The sequence below is a fragment of the Dermacentor variabilis genome, unplaced genomic scaffold (genome assembly GCF_050947875.1).
Source record: "Dermacentor variabilis isolate Ectoservices unplaced genomic scaffold, ASM5094787v1 scaffold_15, whole genome shotgun sequence".
NCBI lineage: Eukaryota > Metazoa > Arthropoda > Arachnida > Ixodida > Ixodidae > Dermacentor > Dermacentor variabilis.
Genome location: NW_027460313.1, coordinates 5,587,734 through 5,607,594, shown reverse-complemented (window position 1 = coordinate 5,607,594; position 19,861 = coordinate 5,587,734). Strand labels below are relative to the sequence as shown.

The window sequence follows — 19,861 nt, the reverse complement described above, 5'->3', positions numbered from 1 at the left end:
AGTGTAAATCATGTCACAGTACATGGCGTTTCGACTGTCGCCATCGGACACAAATTCAAGACAATTCCTACAGTCCACAAACTGCTTGATGTGTTGAAGCATTGTGTTAGCCGCCATTTCAATACTTATTTCATCAGCGAGCCGGGTAGTGAGAGTCCTGAATAAAGCAGTGATTTCTCGCTTTCCGTTTTGTTTTACACAAAATGTCTGGTTTTATATTCTGTGGCGTCTGCTAAATGCGTTGCTTCGTCGCATGATCGGCGCCATAGGTTTGCTGGCGACTTGTTCTCCCTACGCTGCCTGTCGTGTTCACCTCGGCAGTTTGATTTTGCCATGGAGTGGCGCTTTATTTCTTTATCAAGCCTAATCCTAGACGCTTTGAAACGCTTTCTCTTGCGAGGAGCTCGTTTCATAGCGTGTGCTTACCCAAGACAGAGAAATAAGATGAGCGAGTTGCTGCGCACACTGTCAAGCGTAATTTAAGAGTGAATACGTTTGCTGCCAAGCAAAGCCACGTCAGCATTAATCGTAAGTGACAGCGTGTGCACAGCACACCGAAATGAGGGTGGAGGAAACAATATAGTAGTGTTGTGCTGTAATGTGGGGAGGGCAAATGAAAAACATTTATTTTCAAGAAACCAAAATACCAAGGATCTTCTTATCTTTCTTAGTTTTCGCCACCCCTCGCCACAGCAACTTTTAGCACTTCTGATCAGGAGTGGCCAGTCCGTCTCAGCTTTCATCCCCGGAGGCGAGACGCACTCCTTCCAGCTCATGTGGCACAATTTCACCAGCCGCACAAAAGTCCACTGTGCGAGGGCGAGCATTCCTGCATTCAAACGCGTACCTGGCATGCACAAAGCTGCATGAGGCCACAGTGGTCGAGCGATTTGTTTAGATAAGACTGGAAACGTGACAACTATAGCGTCGCCGGTTTCTCCACAATGAACAACGTGAGGTCATATGCGGAAAGTTTTGGAAATAAAGCACGTTTTTATATGTTTAATATTTAAGCACGTTTACCAAACGAGAAAAATTACGAAATGACTGCAGTACGATCCATGTTCACAATGTAACTTTATTTTCTGCAATATGAAAGTGGCTTTGGTACAAAAGTGGAAAAAAGAAAGGTAAGAAATAAGCGCACATCCATCTGGCTATTGGAAATCGATTCAGGTATGTGCTCTGGCGGAAGCACTTGTTTTTTACTGCTTGCCTTGCGAGGAGGAGAGCTCGAACGGAAGATATCGAGCGCCGAACTTTTGATCTGCCTGCACAAAAAAAATATAAGTGCAAAATCGGTATTATTCTCAGGGTCATATACATCAGGGGTATTGTGCACCATGTCGTCAAGTTTGATCTGTTTTGGCTTCAGTAAGAAATAAAAGAAAACCTGCCGCGCTTAGCTATGTACTCATCGCATTTTCTCTGCATCATGCCATTCCAAGCGGACCTTTCAGGAACATATGTCCAAAGCGGGAATATCTTTTTTTTTCTCTCGGTGATAATGCCTGTCACAATTCCCTCTTTAAAACGTTTCACCGAACCCTATCTTTTCGTTTCCGCATTAAAAAAAAGAGAGAGTCAATTGTATACGCTGAATAGGAGGCTAACTCACATGCGAAAATAATACTCGGGAAGCGCTTTCGCCACCCTGACGCTCCGGGCAGGAGAACACAAAGCGCAATTCATGTCGCGCACCTAAACAATGATTAACAATGCGTCTCGTTCACTTTCTTTATGTGCGTGAAAGATCAATCTCTTTTTATGGGTGTGAAAATATATTTACGCCCCTCCTATCCACACGCTTCTGGAAGCACAGCTACGGAAGTTTTATTTATATATGTTTAGGGATGATTTTCTAGGGGCTTTTGAAATAACTTATTCGCATGCACTCCTCCTTTTCCGCTACGTAGATTTTCCAGAAGCGCTAGTTTCAGGCTTCTTTGTTGTTTTTCCGGGTGATACATTACGAGTTATTTGTCGATTAGTTCGTTGACAATAGATTTAGGTGCACGTTAAAGAACCCCAGGTGGTCAAAATTTCTGGAGTCCTCCACTACGGCGTGCCTCATAATCAGAAAGTGGTTTTGGCACGTAAAACCCCAAATAATATTATTAGTTCGTTGACAATTGCTGTTATTTATGTAAAATTTTTCTAAACACGCGAGTAAATAAAAAACTGACAAACACAAGCGCTGGACCACCCTGCGAAGCAAGTTGCTTATTACCTGTTTTTATTGAGCGCTGGTACAATGCAGGCATTGGGTTATTTTTTTTTTCTGGTGCTGTAAATAAAGAAACTGCGCCATCTAAAGTACATCCCCGCACAAAGCGCCGAAACTTCTTAGCTGTATTTTGAATGTTTACAAATAACGAGCTAAGTGCTGGTCGATCGTAAAACGCCTATATATGGCATATATACGCTAGTATTCTACCAGAACTGTGGAGAAAAACGATGGGCACTTTAAGACATAAAAACAATGCAGAACTGAGTAAAAAAAGGAGTGTTTGTTTCCATTGAATGCATAATTGGCGCTTGGGGCGGCATATTATAAATTAATAGTACACGCTCCAAAGAGTTCCGCTTTGAAATATTCTCAGACTGGCCGAGATGCTGTTTCCAATAGTCATGCGTGGAGAATATTTTGCTGTCATCTTACTTTGTGGCCTCTTGAGCTGAGGAGTTGATTATAAAATGCGTGGACGCTGCGTGCTTTACGTAATGTATCCATATATTTGAATTCTGCCGTATGCCATATAACTGGGAGAACTCCATGAGTAACGACACATGGGAATGCGGGCCTCGTATCTGAATATGAGTGCTCCTTTTAAAAGAACACAGCTTCAATAAAGTAAGGCATATGGATGTACTTATAGTAGTGAGCGAGTTTTGTGAGCAGAGTGAGTGTCAATCTGGAAGGACGCATGGGCAGTATTAATCCACCTCGCTCTTTCCGGACACTGGTTCCGACGGGAACGACCCAGATAAGGAAAGCGCACTACACAGACGACATCATATATACATGACACAGTTACTTGCATTCTGAAAGGTAACTATTTCATGCAACAGTGCTTCAGAATAACAATGCTCCAGAAGAAAAGCCTAGTTAAGAGCCGCTCTCGTCCTTCGTGGAACGAAAGTGGGGGGGAAAAAGCTTAGTCACAGGATACTCTCACCGTCGGTGGAACGAAATAGTGCTACGAAAAGCGTAGTGAAGGACCCCTCTGGTCGTTGGTGGAACGAAAGCGTGAGAACAAAAGCGTAGTGAAGGCCACTCTCATCGTTGCTGGAATGGAAGCGTGCGAAGAAAAGCATATTGAAGGCCGCTCTCGTCGTTGGTGGAACGAAAGCGCGCGATTAAAAACGTATTGAAGGGCCGCACTCGTAGTTGGCGGAACGAGAACGTGTGAAGAAAAGTGTATTCAAAGGCAGCTCTCGTTGTTGGTGGAATGAAAGCGTGCGAAGAAAAGCGTATTGAAGGTCCGTCATCGTCGTTCGTGGAACCAAAGCGTGCGAAGAAAAGCGTATAGAAGGTCCGCGCTCGTCGTTGGTGGAATGAAAGCGAGAGAAGAAAAGCGTATAGAATGTCCGCGCTCGTCGTTGGTGGAACGAAAGCGTGAGAAGAAAAGCGTAGTGAAGGGCCGCTCTCGTCGTTGGTGAAACGAAATCGTGCGAAGAAAAGCTTAGTCAGAGGCGACTCTTGTCGTTCGTGGAATGAAAGAGTAAGAAAAGCTTATTGAAGGGCCGCGATCGTCGTTGGTGGAATGAAAGCGCGCGAAGAAAAGCATAGTGAAGGCCGCTCTCGTCATTGGTGGAATGGAAGCGTGCGAAGAAAAGAGTAGTGAAGGTCCGCGCTCATCGTTGGTGGAACGAAAGCGTGAGAAGAAAAGCGTATTGAAGGTCCGCGCTCGTTGTTGGTGGAAGGAAAGTTTGAGAAAAAAAAAGCTTAGTCGAGGGCTGCTCTCACCGTTGTTTGAACGAAAGCGTGGGAAGGAATTCATTGTGAAGGGCCTCCCTTTTCGTTGGTGGAGCGGAAGCGTGCAAATAAAAGCGTAGCGAATGGTCGCTGTCGTCTTTGTTGGATCGAAAGTGTGAAAAGAAACGCTTAGTCAAGAGACGCTCTCGTCGATGGTGGAACGAAAGCGTGAGAAGAAAAGCGTAGTTAAGGACCGCTCTAGTCGTTGCTGCAAGTGAATCGTGAGAAGAAAAGCGTAGTGAATGGCCGCTCTCCTCGTTGGCGGAGTGAAAGTGTGAAAAGAAAAGCTTAGTGAAGGTCCGCTCGCGTCGTCGGCGCAACTGAAGCGCCGAAAGAATAGCGTAGTGCCGCGGAAAACAGGCTATGCGATTACAATGGCTATTATATGGAGCCAGAGTTGCGCGCCTAGTCTGTATGGAACCAAAGCGCTGCATGAGTGGAGATCTGTCTGCGGAAGCTGCTGCAAATTGCACCCATGCATCCCCCACGCGCTGCCTCTCGCGATCTCCCGATTAGCGAGGCAGACGCGCCACACTTCGCTCCCTTTGGAATAGGTTGTCTGCGGAAACCAATATGTCGCGAAAGGAAAACACCTATAGAGCTGCGCTCAAATTTCGCATGAAGGATTATGATAATCATCAGTGGACTTTTTAAAATTGCCTTCTATTTAATTCGAAAGTAGGACATTTTTTTTTGCGCTGTACATGGGAAGGAGTAGCCGTATAACTTCAGGCAGATTACGTGGTGACGTTCAGCAACGCTGGATATCATTTCCCGCAAATGATTGCGAACTGGAACCGGAAAAGTCGGAGGGACAGCTTTCAGATGACACAACATAGGCGCAACATTGCCTAATCTATGAGGTACTCACCGCTGTTTCGCTTCGGGGTTATGTTACTACTGGGCATGCCGGACACAAAATAGAAGAGAGAATCATCGAATTACTGTGCCTGTATCAACCAACTTGCCGGTAATACGCGGTCACCGCCTTTAGAGTATAAACCGGGTTGCTGCTAACCAGCGGGATTACGATATGCATCACCGCGCCCTATTGGCATGACAAAGGCTCGATCGAAACGGCCTTTCGCTCACCACCCACCGGAGCATAACACTGCCGCATGTACGGAGCGCTCGTCACCGTTTCTATTCTAGGTCAGTTAGCTCGACTGATCTTGCGTACAGAATAGCAACCGCAGACTCTTTTTGATGTTTTCCCTAATAATTGATTGATTAGTACCGAAAGCTCTAAGAATCTGTGACTTTCTGTGTGGGTTATTGCTGTTTCTCTCGCGTCCGGGGACGGGGAGTCTGACCTTGGTCCCGATAACTTAGAGGAAATTGAAGCGGTTATTGAGACTGTTAAAGGAAGTGAGTCCGGGTGGGACGAAATGCGAAGCAACCTCCGTAGCCGCAAACATTGAGAGGCATTTGCGGGGCGTGGAAGAAAAACAGCTGGTAGTAGGAATTCAGTTTCTTAAGGTCGAAATACTGTCGGTAAGGAAGGTCCGTGCTGCATTCAATGAAGAGTCACTAGAGACGAACACTCGTTTCTCCGACGTGCTTAGTTATATCGAAGCATGTTTCGACGATATCTACAACAGGCTTAGGGGTTCCCACCTGCCGTTTTTTGGATTACCCGATGACTCTGCAGAAACGTGGTCGTCAGTGTAGGAAAAAATAATGGACTTATGTTCTAAGGAACTTGGCGTCAACAGTGAGCTATCCCAAATTGAACGAGCACATTGCTGCAATAAGTACAGTTTGGCAAAACGCAAGTCAGTTGTTGCTCAGTTTAATTTGTTACATAAAAAAACGAATCTTTCCAAATGGCTATGAGTTCAAGGGCCGTAATTTTTTCTGTACGCGAAGACCTTTCTTTGCGAAATCGCATCACCTGGAGCAATCTACAGGAATACGTAACACAAATAATTCCCCAAAAATTACGATACTTCCTAATGCAAAATTTGAGCGCAGCTCTTTACGTGTTTTTATTTTGCGATATATTGGCTGGCGCGGATAATCTGTCGCATGTAGCACGTTGCAAACAGAGCGAAGTGTGGCGCGATTGCCTCGGAAATCTGGAGATCGCGAGAGGCAGTGCGTGGGTGACGCGTGGGTGCGAGTCACGGCAAGCGCCGCATACAGACCTTCGCTCATGCTGCGCTTTGACGACCCCAGCAATTACGGATATCGACTCTAGTTTGCCGCTTTTACACTACGTGGCGTAAAGACCTTCGAAATTCAAAATTTGCGCCATGACGCAAGCAGTATACTGAAGGGAAACAGAATACACATGACAAAATAGTAGGCGACCCTAATCTTTGACTTAGGTGTCTCTTAGTGGTATTCGAAACTAGGCGTTGGTGTTCTTTAGGTTAACTTTAAGCGAACCCAACGCACGAACCGAACTTGGAGGCAACTGCTCTCCATTGATTAGCCGGTTAAAAACCATGCCACCTTCTTGTGTATGACGTCATTAGTGATGTCATTACTTTGGTTTTCTACTTCAGGGTTTCCAGGAATTTATCCAAAGTCATGCTCACGTGCCGGGTCTCTAAAGTCTACGATTCTGTGCTTTGGTGTACGGTAATCGGTGATTCCTTATTATTTTCAATTATTGCAGAGATTTCAATAACTAAACTTTTAACTAAACTTATGCTCTTATATCATATCTATAATGAAAGTCAAGAATGTTTAAGTCTACTAACCTTTTTTTATTTTTTCCGAATTATTTTGAATTTCGGCCCCAGTCGTCATAGTGATTTCTAATTAATTCTAGTTATTCCAGACATTTCAGTAACTCAAGTTCTAACTAAACCGATGCTCTGATATAATATCTGTAAGGAAACTAATGAATTTTGTGCTGTAGCATATTTTCTATTTTTTGTGATTTATCTTGCATTTTCTCCCCGGTCGTTACAGGAGGTGAACCGGAAGTGCTGCGCAAGAAACGCGACCTTCCCTCGATGCTTGTGCGACTAAAATTAAAAACTAAAGAAAAGGGGGGGGGGGGGGGCAGGGCTGCGTTAACAGATTTCACCACAGAGCGCGACTTGTGAATCGTTGATACGATAACCGCCACGCGTGTATAAGAGGAGCGGCTGGCTGGTCGACTGTGAATCGGCAGTTTTGTTGTGATTGACAGGTGTACGGGAGGTTCGGTCGCGCTTCGAGAAGGCTAGTGCAGAATCCTATGCACCAAAGCCATGATTTGATTATGACGCACGCTGCAGTGGGGGACTCTGGATTAAGTGTCACCACCAAGGGATCTTTAACGTGTCCCCAATCTACGGGACAAGGGCGTTTTTGCATTTCGTCCCCATCGAAATACGACCACCGCGATCGGGTTCGATCCTGCAACCTTGTGCTTTGCACGCAACCCCATAGCAGCTAAGTGATCGCGGCCGGCGTAAGGCGTACAAACTCAGTTGCTGTTCAGAGGGCTTGGTGGCGACGGGAGTAAAGGCAGCAATCCATCTGTAATTGGTCAATGTTCAAAGACCTGCTTAACTCAAAGCATAGAATTTCCTACAATACACTATGGGGAACTCTGGCGCTGCAATCGTTGATCCACCATGGGAACGATGGGAAGTGCGTGGATTTGTCTGATCTCCGTGCTTGTGGATTCAGACGTTCTTGTGGATTCGTCTATTGCGCTTCGTATGACTTCACTGTAGTAAATGTCATAGCAATCTACACTTTTCTAAGTACAGAAGACGTTGCGAACACGCACAATCGCTACTAATTTCAACGGTTCAGCTTGTCGAGGCGGCCACATCGAAACGTGCCAAGTGCCTCAAGGCACTGGCTTGCGCGCGATAAATTCAAAAGAGCGTTATATGGCGCCTGTCGATACATGTGTCCGTGGCGTAATTGTTTCAATATCGGGCGTCTGTTCTAGAGATTCTGTGCTGGAATCCTGCCGTCGGCCCATTTTAATAATGTTTATTTAATTACTTATTACGCAGTACATTGTTGCAAATGACGAGTTTACAAAGCCACGAAGCCGTTTTGTGATAGAATGACAAAGTTTAGGCAAACCCATGTACTTACCATAATTCCGATGCAGGCTCAGCCACTCCCTTCGCAGCTCCCGCAAACACTAGTGCAAGAATTCCCCCGGGCAATCATTGTATAAAACGCTATTGCTGAAGGGCTTCAAGTAAGGCGCATTAGTTTGATCAACCTTGGAATAGTTCCATTCTTTTCGCATTAAAGCAGACTTCGAAAGACTTTCACTTCCTTATGTACACAGAACTATATACCGCGCCCTTCACTATTAGCTAAGCATTGGTGAAACCGTAATGAAAGCGAATACATACCGATATACACGACCAATTTACAACTCTCAAAACCCACTACGTTGGCTCAGTGGCTGTAGTGATCTATTGCTTTGCATGAGGTCGAGGGTTGAAATTCAGCTGTTATGGTCGTTTTCTTTAAGAACACTCTACAGGCTTGTGTATGCTTATGTCGTAATGAAGGTTAAGAAACCCTAGATGAAAATTATTCCGTGCCCTCGACTACGGCATCTCCCATTAGCCCTGTGCAGATTCGGGTCGTGAAATCAGTCAATAAAACTGCCGATATATTACTCCGAGCAATACAAGTCAAGCAATTGTTTCTCTTGATATCTGTGTTTTTTATCCGCCTCCCGGCCTGAAATATCCACAGCATGAATGGGTACTTAACACAAGTGAGTTTGATGCTTATCATGCCGCAATGAATCTGAAATGTTAAACCCGCATGAATGCAAAGGTTTCGAGTTTTCATTTTACAGCGAAGCTATATATGGATATTCCGAAAACACAGCATTCTATATACATGGTGTCCCGGTTAAATTTAGCGAGAGTTTAAAAATATGCGAATGCCACGTACCTGGACCGAATGAAGGTAATGTTGTTTGCCATTGCTTGGAGATACTCAAATTATTTTTGAGATACTCTCACCACCATTATGCTTGCTTTGTTTATGTAAAGTTATCCGATGTATTTTTTTCGTTTGTTGCGAACTACTTATTCGCAGGAGTAATTAACTTCTAAAACACTAATCAGCACCACACACCCGAAAGCATTTCACGCTGATTTGCAGCACATGTACCTATGAGTGGCATTTTTCACAATGTTGTTAAAATGTCTGTGCATGTCCTATGACCAAGACAAGAGCTCCTGGCGTTTTCAGGAACAATAAGAACAAATTCACTGATCAACAAGCCGCATGCGACAGTGAACTTACTTTTCGGGTTTATCAAACACATTTAATACTCTTAAGTAGTAAGTGGTCGCTGGCACGCTCGCTGAACATTATACCTATGTGACTTCTACAATACGCGCTGTCACCCTCTCATTTCGTGTTCCGGTGAAAATTTCGGCCAAGTAGAGTAAGCAGAAAAGTTTTCACGCAGAAGCGTTTCAGTTCCAGAGCTTCCTTGATTTTCAGGAAGTCGTCTGTAGCAAAGACCGCGCCGCCACAGAAGCCTTTAAAATCAACAGAGAACGAGGTTACAACCGGTGTTTATTGGTTTGGGTGTTCCAGTGCCTTCATGTCAAAGGTTGCGCCCACTTTGTTCATTCTGATTCACCCATGTCACCTCTAAATATAGTTTTCGCTGAGCACCAATGACTGGCCGTTTCCATCATAGCGTTTCATACAATAATTACTCAGGCGTTTGTGTCTATGGTTGCTGCAATGGGGCGGTTCAGCCAGCATAGGAATTATAGGAAATACCTGGATGTCTTTAAAGTTCGGCCTTAAGTGTTTTGAAGAACGTTAGTTACCAAGCACGATAGTCTTAGAAGACATTCGCAATAGTTGACCGACTCGAATATACAGCTTTCCTTATATCCCAATTTGATCATGGGTGCCGAGTTCGTCGCCGTGCGCTCTCTGGAAACAAATACTTCTGAACATGCACGCAACGAAGCTTATGGCGTCAAGTCCTTTATGTTTATGCTGGCAATTAAAAGCTGATGCTTGTGTGCAACCGCAGTGGTGGAGTCCACGAAGTCGCCGCAGCTGACGAAGCACTTCACTTAGCGTTCTAAAGTTATTTTGCAGCCGAATACAGCGCAGTGGTAGCCCGTTGACGTTGTGTCATCTGACACGGTAGCGAGCACAGACAGTACACGTGAGAATCTCACTAATTCGCAGTGAAACCGCTACTCTTTCAAGCTGCCGATGGGAGAAACGGCGATCCGCACATAGCACTGCGAGGAGGAGAGCGGCGTGGCGGGCTGCTTTGAGGCTATATACGTTCCTCCTCGCCGATAAAGCGTTCTATAGACGCTGTTGTTCTCGACAACGTGGCGTAGCGTGTGCGGGCGCGCTGGCGCTACGTTGGACGCACCATTATTGCGTATGAGCCGCGACAGAACTATCGCTTTAAAGCCCACCTTGCCTCTACCTGCAATATAGATATTTGAAGTGAACATTCGCTGCAATAGCGTTTACAATCTAACGTTAAAATCCGCCCAGTTCGACAACGTCATAGTTTATAGCGATTGCTTTAAATGTAGCCGTCATTTAAATCTTCGGTGCCAACCTCCGTCTTATACAATACCTGTCGTAATGAAGCGACAGCCCCATTTCATTGCGCTACCCTTCACAGAAGCAACATCCAAACCATAAACTCAAAGCATGCACGAGGAGACAGCTATCGCTTTTAAATTTTAATAAAGTTTTGAGACACATAGGCGCATATAATAAATCTTTAGCTTGGATCATATTCATAAGTCATGCCATGCCACATCGGCTCATTCCACTGTCTTCACGCCATGTGATAACACCGTCGCTAAGGAGCTAATAGAGCTATTCAATGTAAAAGCTTTTGCATTCAGAATTAAGTATTCACACGGAATAAACAAAACGTGTGGGATAAAGTAAAACGTAGGCGATAGAAAGCACACGGCGTGCGTCTCCCGCCACGTCCGAGTCCCCCCCCCCCCACCCCTTGTACTTCGGCCGGCCGCATGCTGCAACCGGCACTGCGATTGCGGCTGCGTCATGGCGCCACGCGCGTTTTTCCACCTCGCCAGAAACCGGCTTCCTGCGTGCGCTAAGAGTGTCTGCTCGCTTTCCCCTTAACCACTATCATAGCAAGATGTAGGTGTTTATTATTATTAGTATTATTATTATTAGTAGTAGTAGTACTGGTAGTAGTAGTAGTAGTAGTAGTAGTAGTAGTAGTAGTAGTAGTAATAGTAGCAGCAGCAGTATTGCCTTCACCGCAACGCTTGACGCAAAATGAGATACCTTTGCGCAACTCGGCGAAGCATATACAAATGCACTACTGATGGAAACTTCGCAGCACCGTTCGGTCTGGATTATGTAAACTACAGGTATGGCGGCTGAAACGAATCGAATCGTCAGCCGATTTATTTGCAGCGCCAGTGAGTTCAATCGACAGAGAACATCCTTCAAGAACCTTTGACTTCCAAGGCAAGCAGAATTTTCGGAAAATGCTTGGAGTTGGAACCCTTTGTTAAATAAAGTGCCAGTTTTCCCGAAAGGCAAAGCATCGATTGTGACAGCAAATTATTAGACAGCTATACGAAGTAAGGATAGTAGTTTTATCACCCGTATAAACTACGAAACGTTTGCTTACTAACTAAATTAAGAGGAAGCTTTAGCTTGGGTTCAACTCCGACGCGGCCTATTCAACTACATGTAAAAGGCAAAAACGCTTTTCTGAGATAACTCGTGGACCGACTTTAATGAAATTTGTTGCATTTGAGAGAGAAAGTTCAATTCTTGTGACTGATTGAAGCGGAATATCAATTTATGGCGTTAATTTTGTTGAAAGAATTCCAAAAAATTCGAAAAGTCGAAAAAGATATAAGCACGAATTTGACAAATTAATTTCGCTGCCGCAAGAATAGATATCGGGGTTTTGTAAACAGCATCCATTAGATCATTCAAAGCGCACAAACTCAATTTGTCAATTTATATCTTAGGTCAATTTGCTACGTTGTGTACAAGGGTTCTGCAGAAGCTGTATTACCATATTACTACATTTTTTTAGAATCATGTGTGACATATCAATTTTTTCCGCTTTAGATGTACTATTAGGCGCAATTCACAGAATTGTGATATTCTTTTTTATTGCTGGGTTACGTAGTTCTGAACTTGATAGTTTCATTTGCAGAAAATTAGTGATTTTTTCCAATTTTTAATAGAAACATTGACGACATAATTCAAAAATTCAAAACCAGCAGTCACTATATTTCAAGCTTTTCTTTTAAATGCAAAAAAAGAAACGTCAGAAAATTTCGTGCAGTTGTTGCCAAGAAAAATTAATTCTCCTTTTACATGTATCTAGACAGGAGCACTCGAGCTAAAGCTTCCACTTAACGAGCATGGTTTCAGCGCGCACAAGCAAACATGAATACAACACACACGGTAACCGCGGATACTCGCTGTCAATACGGTGGCGTGAGGAAGCGCGGCCGCAGCTTGCGAAGTGACCGTCGCGCTGTCTATCACCAAGTGAACTGTGCGGCGAGAATAGAGCACAAGCAAAGCTACGAGCCGTTGGCCCAACTAGACTCTGTTCCCAATTCAGATCGCTTTCACAATAAAGCCGGTGCGATCACGCGTGGTTGCCTCATACGCATTTGCTGCCAAAGTACAACGCCCCCTCCCCGCCTAATCCCCTCCCCCCAGTTCCTTGCGCCCGACGGAAGACGGCGCGCTTCCTCCCCGCTTTTCTCCCATGCGCGCGCCAAATTGAACCACGATCGTCGGCTCACGCTCGCACATAGATGGCGCGCGGCGACTGTGTTGTCGGCTTTGGACGTTACACGGAAAACCACGGCGACTGCAATGGAAAGAAGTCGCAGTTTTGCCAGAAAGGCCAAGTATCGATTCCGATACCAAATTAGCAGACGTCGATAACAGCTAAGGATAGCAGTTTTATCGGCAGTATCAACTTGTCAAGCTTCGCTTGCTAACTAAATTAACGAACAAGGTGTCATCGCGCACAGGCAAACATGAACACATCACATACGATGAATGCGGTCACCCGCTGTCGTAATGCTTGCGTGAGCAAGTGCTGCAGCAACGGCTAGTGAAGTCACCTTCAAGCTGTCTATCGCTTGAACGCAAGCTGAGCGCCTAGAACACACAGAACGCACGAAGGCACGAGCAGCTGACGCACCTAGACTCTGCCCGCAATGCAGGTCGCTCTAAAGATACGGCAGCGCAACCGCGCGCAGCCGCCACATACTCAGTTGCAGCCAGTGTAGAAAACCGCCCCTCCCTCCCCTCCCCCCGCTGCCTCGCAACATTGGGTGCCTCGCGCACGACGGAAGACGCCGCGCTTCGTCCCGGCTATCCTCCCTTTCGCGCGGGTGAGATTGAGCCGCGATTGTCGGCTCCCCTCGCAAGCTTTCACTCGAACTTAAAGTGTAAGGCGCGCGGCGACGGTGCTTTCGCCCTTGGAGTTTATCGGGGACATCACGGTGATGGAATAAATGCGCCTGGAGTGTCATTTACTTGCTATAGTAAAAAGTGTACCTGGAGTGTTCATGTAATTCCTATCGCAATCAAACTAAATGCGGCAGCGCGATATCATGACGAATGTCGGCGTTAATCAGAGCAGCATTGGAGCAATCGAGGGATACGCTATGTTGACACCGCATAGACGCATAATGTATGACATTTGCGTGCAGTCGAGCTCCTCTCTCGCGTTTCTTTGTGGACACGCTGCGCCATCTTATGGCGCCGCGTGAAGTCCGGGCGTGGAGCGTGTGCATATATATCCAGAAAATATTGTCTTGAAATTCTACGAGGGCGAATCAGAAAGTCGGCGCCCCAATTTTTTTAGCCAAATTACGGCTCTAAATGCGAAGCAAACATATCCATTTCCTGCGGTGGATCACCTTTCTTGGACTGGCCCAGCCTTACCTGCCGCTTCCTTCGCTGCACGGCGCTGATGTCAGTTTTTGAAGATGGCGGTTGTGTTTCCCATGTCCACGGCGTACGAGCAACGAAGTGTGATTCGTTTTCTGTGGAGCAAGTGATGAACACACATCGAAATCCACAGGGGCCTCACCTCTATTGATTTCCATGTTTTATGTCCGCTGAAGAAGTTTCTGGCAGGACAGCCATTCATGTGCAATGATGAAGCCAAGACAGCAGTCCTACGGTAGCTCCCCAGTCATCCGAACAAATGCTAGCACAGGGCGTCTCAGATTAAGTGCTGCTATTGGACAAATGTCTGAACCGGTGTGGGATCCATGTGGAAAACTAGAGTAAGCTACGTAGAATAGTACGTATGTTTGTAATTACCTGTATGTAACTTATTTGGCTGATAATAATAGAGGCAGGGTCTTTCTGACTCGCCCTCGCCCTCATCACCGGATAAAGTTTCACTGAGTTTTGTCACTGAAGAGCAGCACATACCCAGTGCCCGAAGTTAGCACCAAAGAAATACATTGAAGAGCGGTGAATACCTATTCACTGAAGTTGGCCTTAAAGAGGTTAACTGAAGAGCGGACATAATCAGTGGCGCATACCAAGTGACCCAAATTGGTGCGACAGTTGCTTTCAAACCTGGTTCCTTCAGCACAGCAGCCTGATGTTCTACTCATTAGCCAATTGAACTACCCAGTGAAGCAATTTGGGGGGGGGGGATACTCAAGGCTCATTCACACTAGGCCCACCCAACACCGACGCCGAGAAGAGAACGAAAAGGCAACGGCACCGGTGATCGGCCGACTAGTCTGCAGACTGTCTCGCTGAGAGGCATTCTGTCACATTAAGTCGACCGTGCCGCCGACACGACCGACGACAGCGAGTCGTCGCAGTGTGACAGCAACTTGTGACGCCGACACCAACGCAACCAATATGCAGACCGTCGTTCGTCCGAAATCGGCCGCAGAGCGAGATCACCGCACCGATAACGAGATTTCCGCGGCAGCTGCGCATTTATACGTGCTTAATCGGGCTCAGAATTAATGGAAACATACTTCCGGAGTTGAAATGCATGATCGTCAGCCCTTTCCAGCAGCCTGTATCAAGCTAAAGCCCGGTGCCGATTTCTTTAGCGGAGAATCTACCTGCAGTGAATGGGTTCGTGCACGTATACAAATAAATAAGGGCCTGAGCTAACTGACACCAGGTTGATTTTGTATCTCGAGTTCAGGGTAGTTAACTTCTGCCCAAAGCAACATGAAATGGACCACTTTCTACTTCGTACAATCCACACCGAAGAATCGGGAAGCGACCGACGAACCCCGGAAAGTGCGAAACCTGCTACAAATATCACTAGTGAGAGCGGCTTGCTAAAGCCCAGCCGCTCATATCAGGTCGTCTCTGTATGATGCAACGCTGACTGTAAGCGCAAATCTGTACGTTTTGCAGCATTTTGTCAGTCTTTCGGGTCGGCGTTGCGTGGTTTCCACACGAAGTTTGGTTTCAACTTGAAGTAAACAATGAACGGTGGCAAATATAAACAAATGCGCCTTGTAGCGCCCTCTAGCGAGCAAAAAACAAGTAAGCAATCATATTGTATCGCCTTTCCGATGTCACAACGTTTGTAATCTCACAGGCTATCGTATGCCAGCGTATGTAGGTACCTTTGTTAGGCCTAATGGACTAGAAAAGCGAAAATGTACCTCGGGAACAGCGCCAAATTGTCGCTAATACTTTGCTGTAGAAGCATTACTCAAGTTGAAAGCAATTGCAGGTAGCTGCAATAGTATAAAACAGTGCAGGGCCATGATTTCATAGATCCGAAAAGGCCGGCTTTTGCGTCGAAGGCGCTGTCTCATGTCCAGTCGTGTATCGTCCGAAAGAAATTCGTCCGACTACCTGCCGACGAGCCGTCCCCGCCAATGCTCCACCGACACGGCCGTCAGCGACCCGTCTGCATACAGTTTGCGTCGGTGACGTGTGACATGGCTGCCAACAGCAAGGCAAACGCTGTCACTAACAGTGGCCAGAACAAGGTCGGCGTCGCCCTAGTGTGAATGAGCATTTAGAGACCCAGACATACCGAAAGCCAGACACAGACAGGCAGCAGGATACACATTGGATAGTGCGTAAAGTATCCCAAGAATGCTGATCGTATTCAGATCAATTATCTCAGCTATCCATCTTGTTGCTTTTGAACCCATTCTTACTCCCCTCAACAAAAAAGAGAGAGGGAGGGAGAAATGTAGTAGCAATGCGATTATCCATCACATCACGCTCTTGAGTCCAGTCGATTTCATAAACTGTATCAATGCTTGCATCGCTTAGTAAACCAGCGGCGCATGGGGCCATGTTCCAAGAATATTTGTCTCTCTAAGTGGTCAATTATTCCTTAACCCTCTTATCCTAACGTAGGGTAGCGAACCGGGCGCGCCAGTCTGGTTGTCCTCCTTCCTCTTCCTTTCGTGTTTTCCTCCTTGTTTTCTAACTAATGTTTTTCTTTCTCACAGCTTCACTCTCCAGTTGACTTTCGCCCATATGCGTGTTTCCTTGTTCAAATAGATTACTACCAATGTTAAGCTACTTGTTCCTTGGTTAATCCTTGAAACATTTCTATATGGACGATCGCCTCTAATAGGCACACAGAGAAGGACAGAGAGTGCCAGCGTTCAATTTGTCTGCCCTTGTTATATTGATGAACACTGGGTGAACAAGAGATGCCTTAGCGGAGAGCCAGCGTTCCGACAAGGTAGTTTTCTCTTTAAAGGCTTGATGAACAAAATTTCCCTTTCAGAAGCATCAGCTCCATACGAAGTCTTTGTTCACCCACTGTTGACCAATTCAATCTCCATTGTTCTGTATGTGTGACAGGGAATATTTTCCACCTAACCATGAGCTTCTGTTGCCCTTTTCTGGGCGAATAAACAATACTTAAGCCGTCGGCATAAAAATCTCCGCAGGTATCACTAACAATGCTTGCACACAAAATAAAAAGTAAACAAGAGACATGCTAATAAAAATAAGGCATGATGTTTGTCTCCATGGACGCAGGTACAACGCGGTGATTCAGCCGCTGAGCCGTCGCCTATCCCGTTGTGAAGCTGCGGTCACCATGGCGGCCATTTGGGCTGCGTCAGCGCTCCTGTCGCTGCCTACGCTGCTCTTCTCGCGCACCCGCTCCTACTATTACGCGGACCGAAGCGTGCGAACCGTCTGCCTGCTAGTATGGCCCGACGGCATCCCGGGCGTCTCACTGGCCGACTACCTGTGAGTACCGTGTTGACACTTCACGCCCGACTCTGCGTCATTTGTTTTCAATGTCAATGCGGTATATTTATAAACATGACAATTACAAACATAATACGCGGAAAAATACAAAGGAAACAGATACGCCCACATAGATGGAGACTTGAAGTGATTAACGGTAGTTGAACAAGGGTTGTCTAAAGGTCAATTTTTGCTTCGTGCGTAGTTTATATTCGACCATAAAAAAAGTGAGGACTGCATAGTTCGAGTACCTTGTTCTTAACGCCTTTGGAATCACCGTAGAAAAGTGGCCAAGAAATGAACACAAAGCAGACAAAGATTGAAACGAAATTGTGCTTTATGCTGACATGTCAATTTATTAAATCTGACTGCAGCTGCAGCACTCCGGTACACAGCCACTAACTCGGTATCCAGGTGTTCAGCAGTAGGGAACATTATGCTGATTAAGTTGTCGCTTGCCGTGCTTTTCTTTCACTAATAAATAAAGCTGACTGTTACGAATACGCCATCGCTTTCGTAAGTGAAATCTTCCACCAAAAATGCGTATATCAAGAATGCAAACATGTTCTGAACTACAAACTATGTAAAGGTTGAGCTCTTAAATCATACAATTTGCAAAACTTGCCCCATGGCCTTATCTTTCAGATTCCGGACATGGCGATTTGAAAAAGTGTCGGCTTTTTAGAATTTTCGCGTCTCCTACGAGCAGCAATACTAATGATGAAGCGCTGATTTTCAAGCACTGCCAAGAAAAATCAAGAAGCCTTTGCATGAACTGTTTCCAATTCGATCCTGTTTTCATCTTGATTGTTTGTTTCGAGCACAATGTAGCGGGCGACAAGCGACGACACATCGGAGGGAAGTTTCATATTTTTCTTGGTGGCGCGTCGCTCAATCAACATCCCAGAAGGACACGAGACACATTCACGCAGTTTGACGGGTACTCAGTAACTGCATTTTAACAACATGATGTAATAGGAAAAGTTAGCGTCTTTAGTTAACAGCAACAACTTCTCGTGACATGGCAAACAAAGTGAAATAGCAAAATGTAGCGAAAACACTGAGTACAGTAAGATATCGTGGACACAAAGTTCTGCACATAAGTCTTCGAAGCCGCAGAAGATGCCCAAGTAAATGCAAGTAGTTCGAATTGTCTGAGAGCACATACATTGTTGCGCAGTTTTACACCACTGAACGAAACGCAAGTGCACATGTGTAACATGTTACATAACTACCTCACATATACACAAGCTTATACTTGCATAACACATGTATTTCGTATTATCTGTAGCATTATGACTTCTGTATTCAAGGACCACTAAAATTCAGTTTATACATAGGCTATTGCTATTTAATGAAAAATTTTAAAATGACAGTGCTCCTTTCTTTAGAACCTCGCTGGCGTCCATGGACCGAGTATTTTAACAAAGATAGAATAAATATTTCTCTCTTCCATAGTGAAGTCCTCTTGCTCCTGAGACAGCTATTTTTTCGTCTCAGCAAAACGATCATTTTGGTCAGAATTCTAAGGTGTTCCGGGTTATTCTGTTTAAACAACGCATCTACAAAACGACCAATTCTGTAAAATTTAAGAGAGAACTGAAAATTTGAAGCATGACTGCGCCGGGCTAACGGCTCGTTAAACCATGTACGCGGCATTTTTTTCCCCGAGCCATGTGCGCCCCTAGCCCGCAGTGCCCTTCTCATCATGCTGACAAACACGTACGCCACTTCACTTTCGACTGCCCGAGACAGGGGAACACTGAAGGTATATTTAATGGTATTAGATTGGAACGCGATAAAACAATGTAAAAGGAAATTCTGAGGTTTTAAGTGCCGAAACGACTGTGAGGCAAGCCGTATAGTGGGGGACTACAGAATAATTCTGTCTGAACGGGGTTCTTTAACGTGAACCTGAATCTAAGTAAATGAGCGTTTCTGTATTTCACACCTATCGAAATGCGGCCGCCACGGCCGGGATCGAGCCTGTGACCTCAAGCTCAGCAGCGCACCGTCGTAGCCACTGGGCTACCGCGGCGGGTTTGGAAGCACATTGTGTGTCCAGGTAAAAAGGACAATGTCTTACATTCGCCGTTTCCGATGGTGACTTCTAGTTAACGTCCACAGCAATAGCTCACTGCATGTGGAATAGCGTGGAGCAGCAGCACACAAAGACATGAGCCTGACTTCATTCCAGTCTTTCCTATAGCGTCGAACTGGATTGTGGCGAGCGCAAGAAATGACTTTTGCGTGAAAAAGTTCCGAAAAAAAATGAAACGAATAAATTCTGTTGTGGGAATGCCAGACGCAGCAGAAAAGGCATTCCGCTCTTTGGCGAGCGCAGTTTGGGGCTCAGAATGAGTCTAGACAAACCGCCATTCAAACCACTATGACGACCTCGGACTGGTGAAAGAGTAACTTTCTAATAAAGTCTAATGAGGCACAGATCGTTTGTGGAGGCAATGAGAAAAAGTCCAAGTTTCGCCCGAAAGGCGATGCATCGATTGCGAAAGCAAATTAGTTGACAGTTATGTGAAGTAAGGATGTGCCGTATAAGCTTGCAAATAGTCGCCTACTGATTAAATTAACAAGTATGGAGTCACGCGGGCACGAACAAACATGAACACATCTGCCTCGAAGGCCATGAAAAATCGCTCTTATGAACGCTGGCGCGAGGAAACGCGGCAGAAGCAGCGAGCAAAT

At 45.6% G+C, this 19,861-nt stretch overlaps 1 protein-coding gene across 1 annotated transcript in view; it reads left to right on the top strand.

The window, feature by feature from the left end:
* Positions 1 to 19,861, top strand: part of LOC142567978 (tachykinin-like peptides receptor 86C) — a 600,605-nt gene that overhangs the window by 327,441 nt on the left and 253,303 nt on the right. The window contains exon 2 of the mRNA XM_075678074.1: positions 16,943 to 17,158. Within this exon, the coding sequence (XP_075534189.1) occupies positions 16,943 to 17,158 (216 nt within the window). The remainder of the gene's footprint in view (positions 1 to 16,942; positions 17,159 to 19,861) is intronic.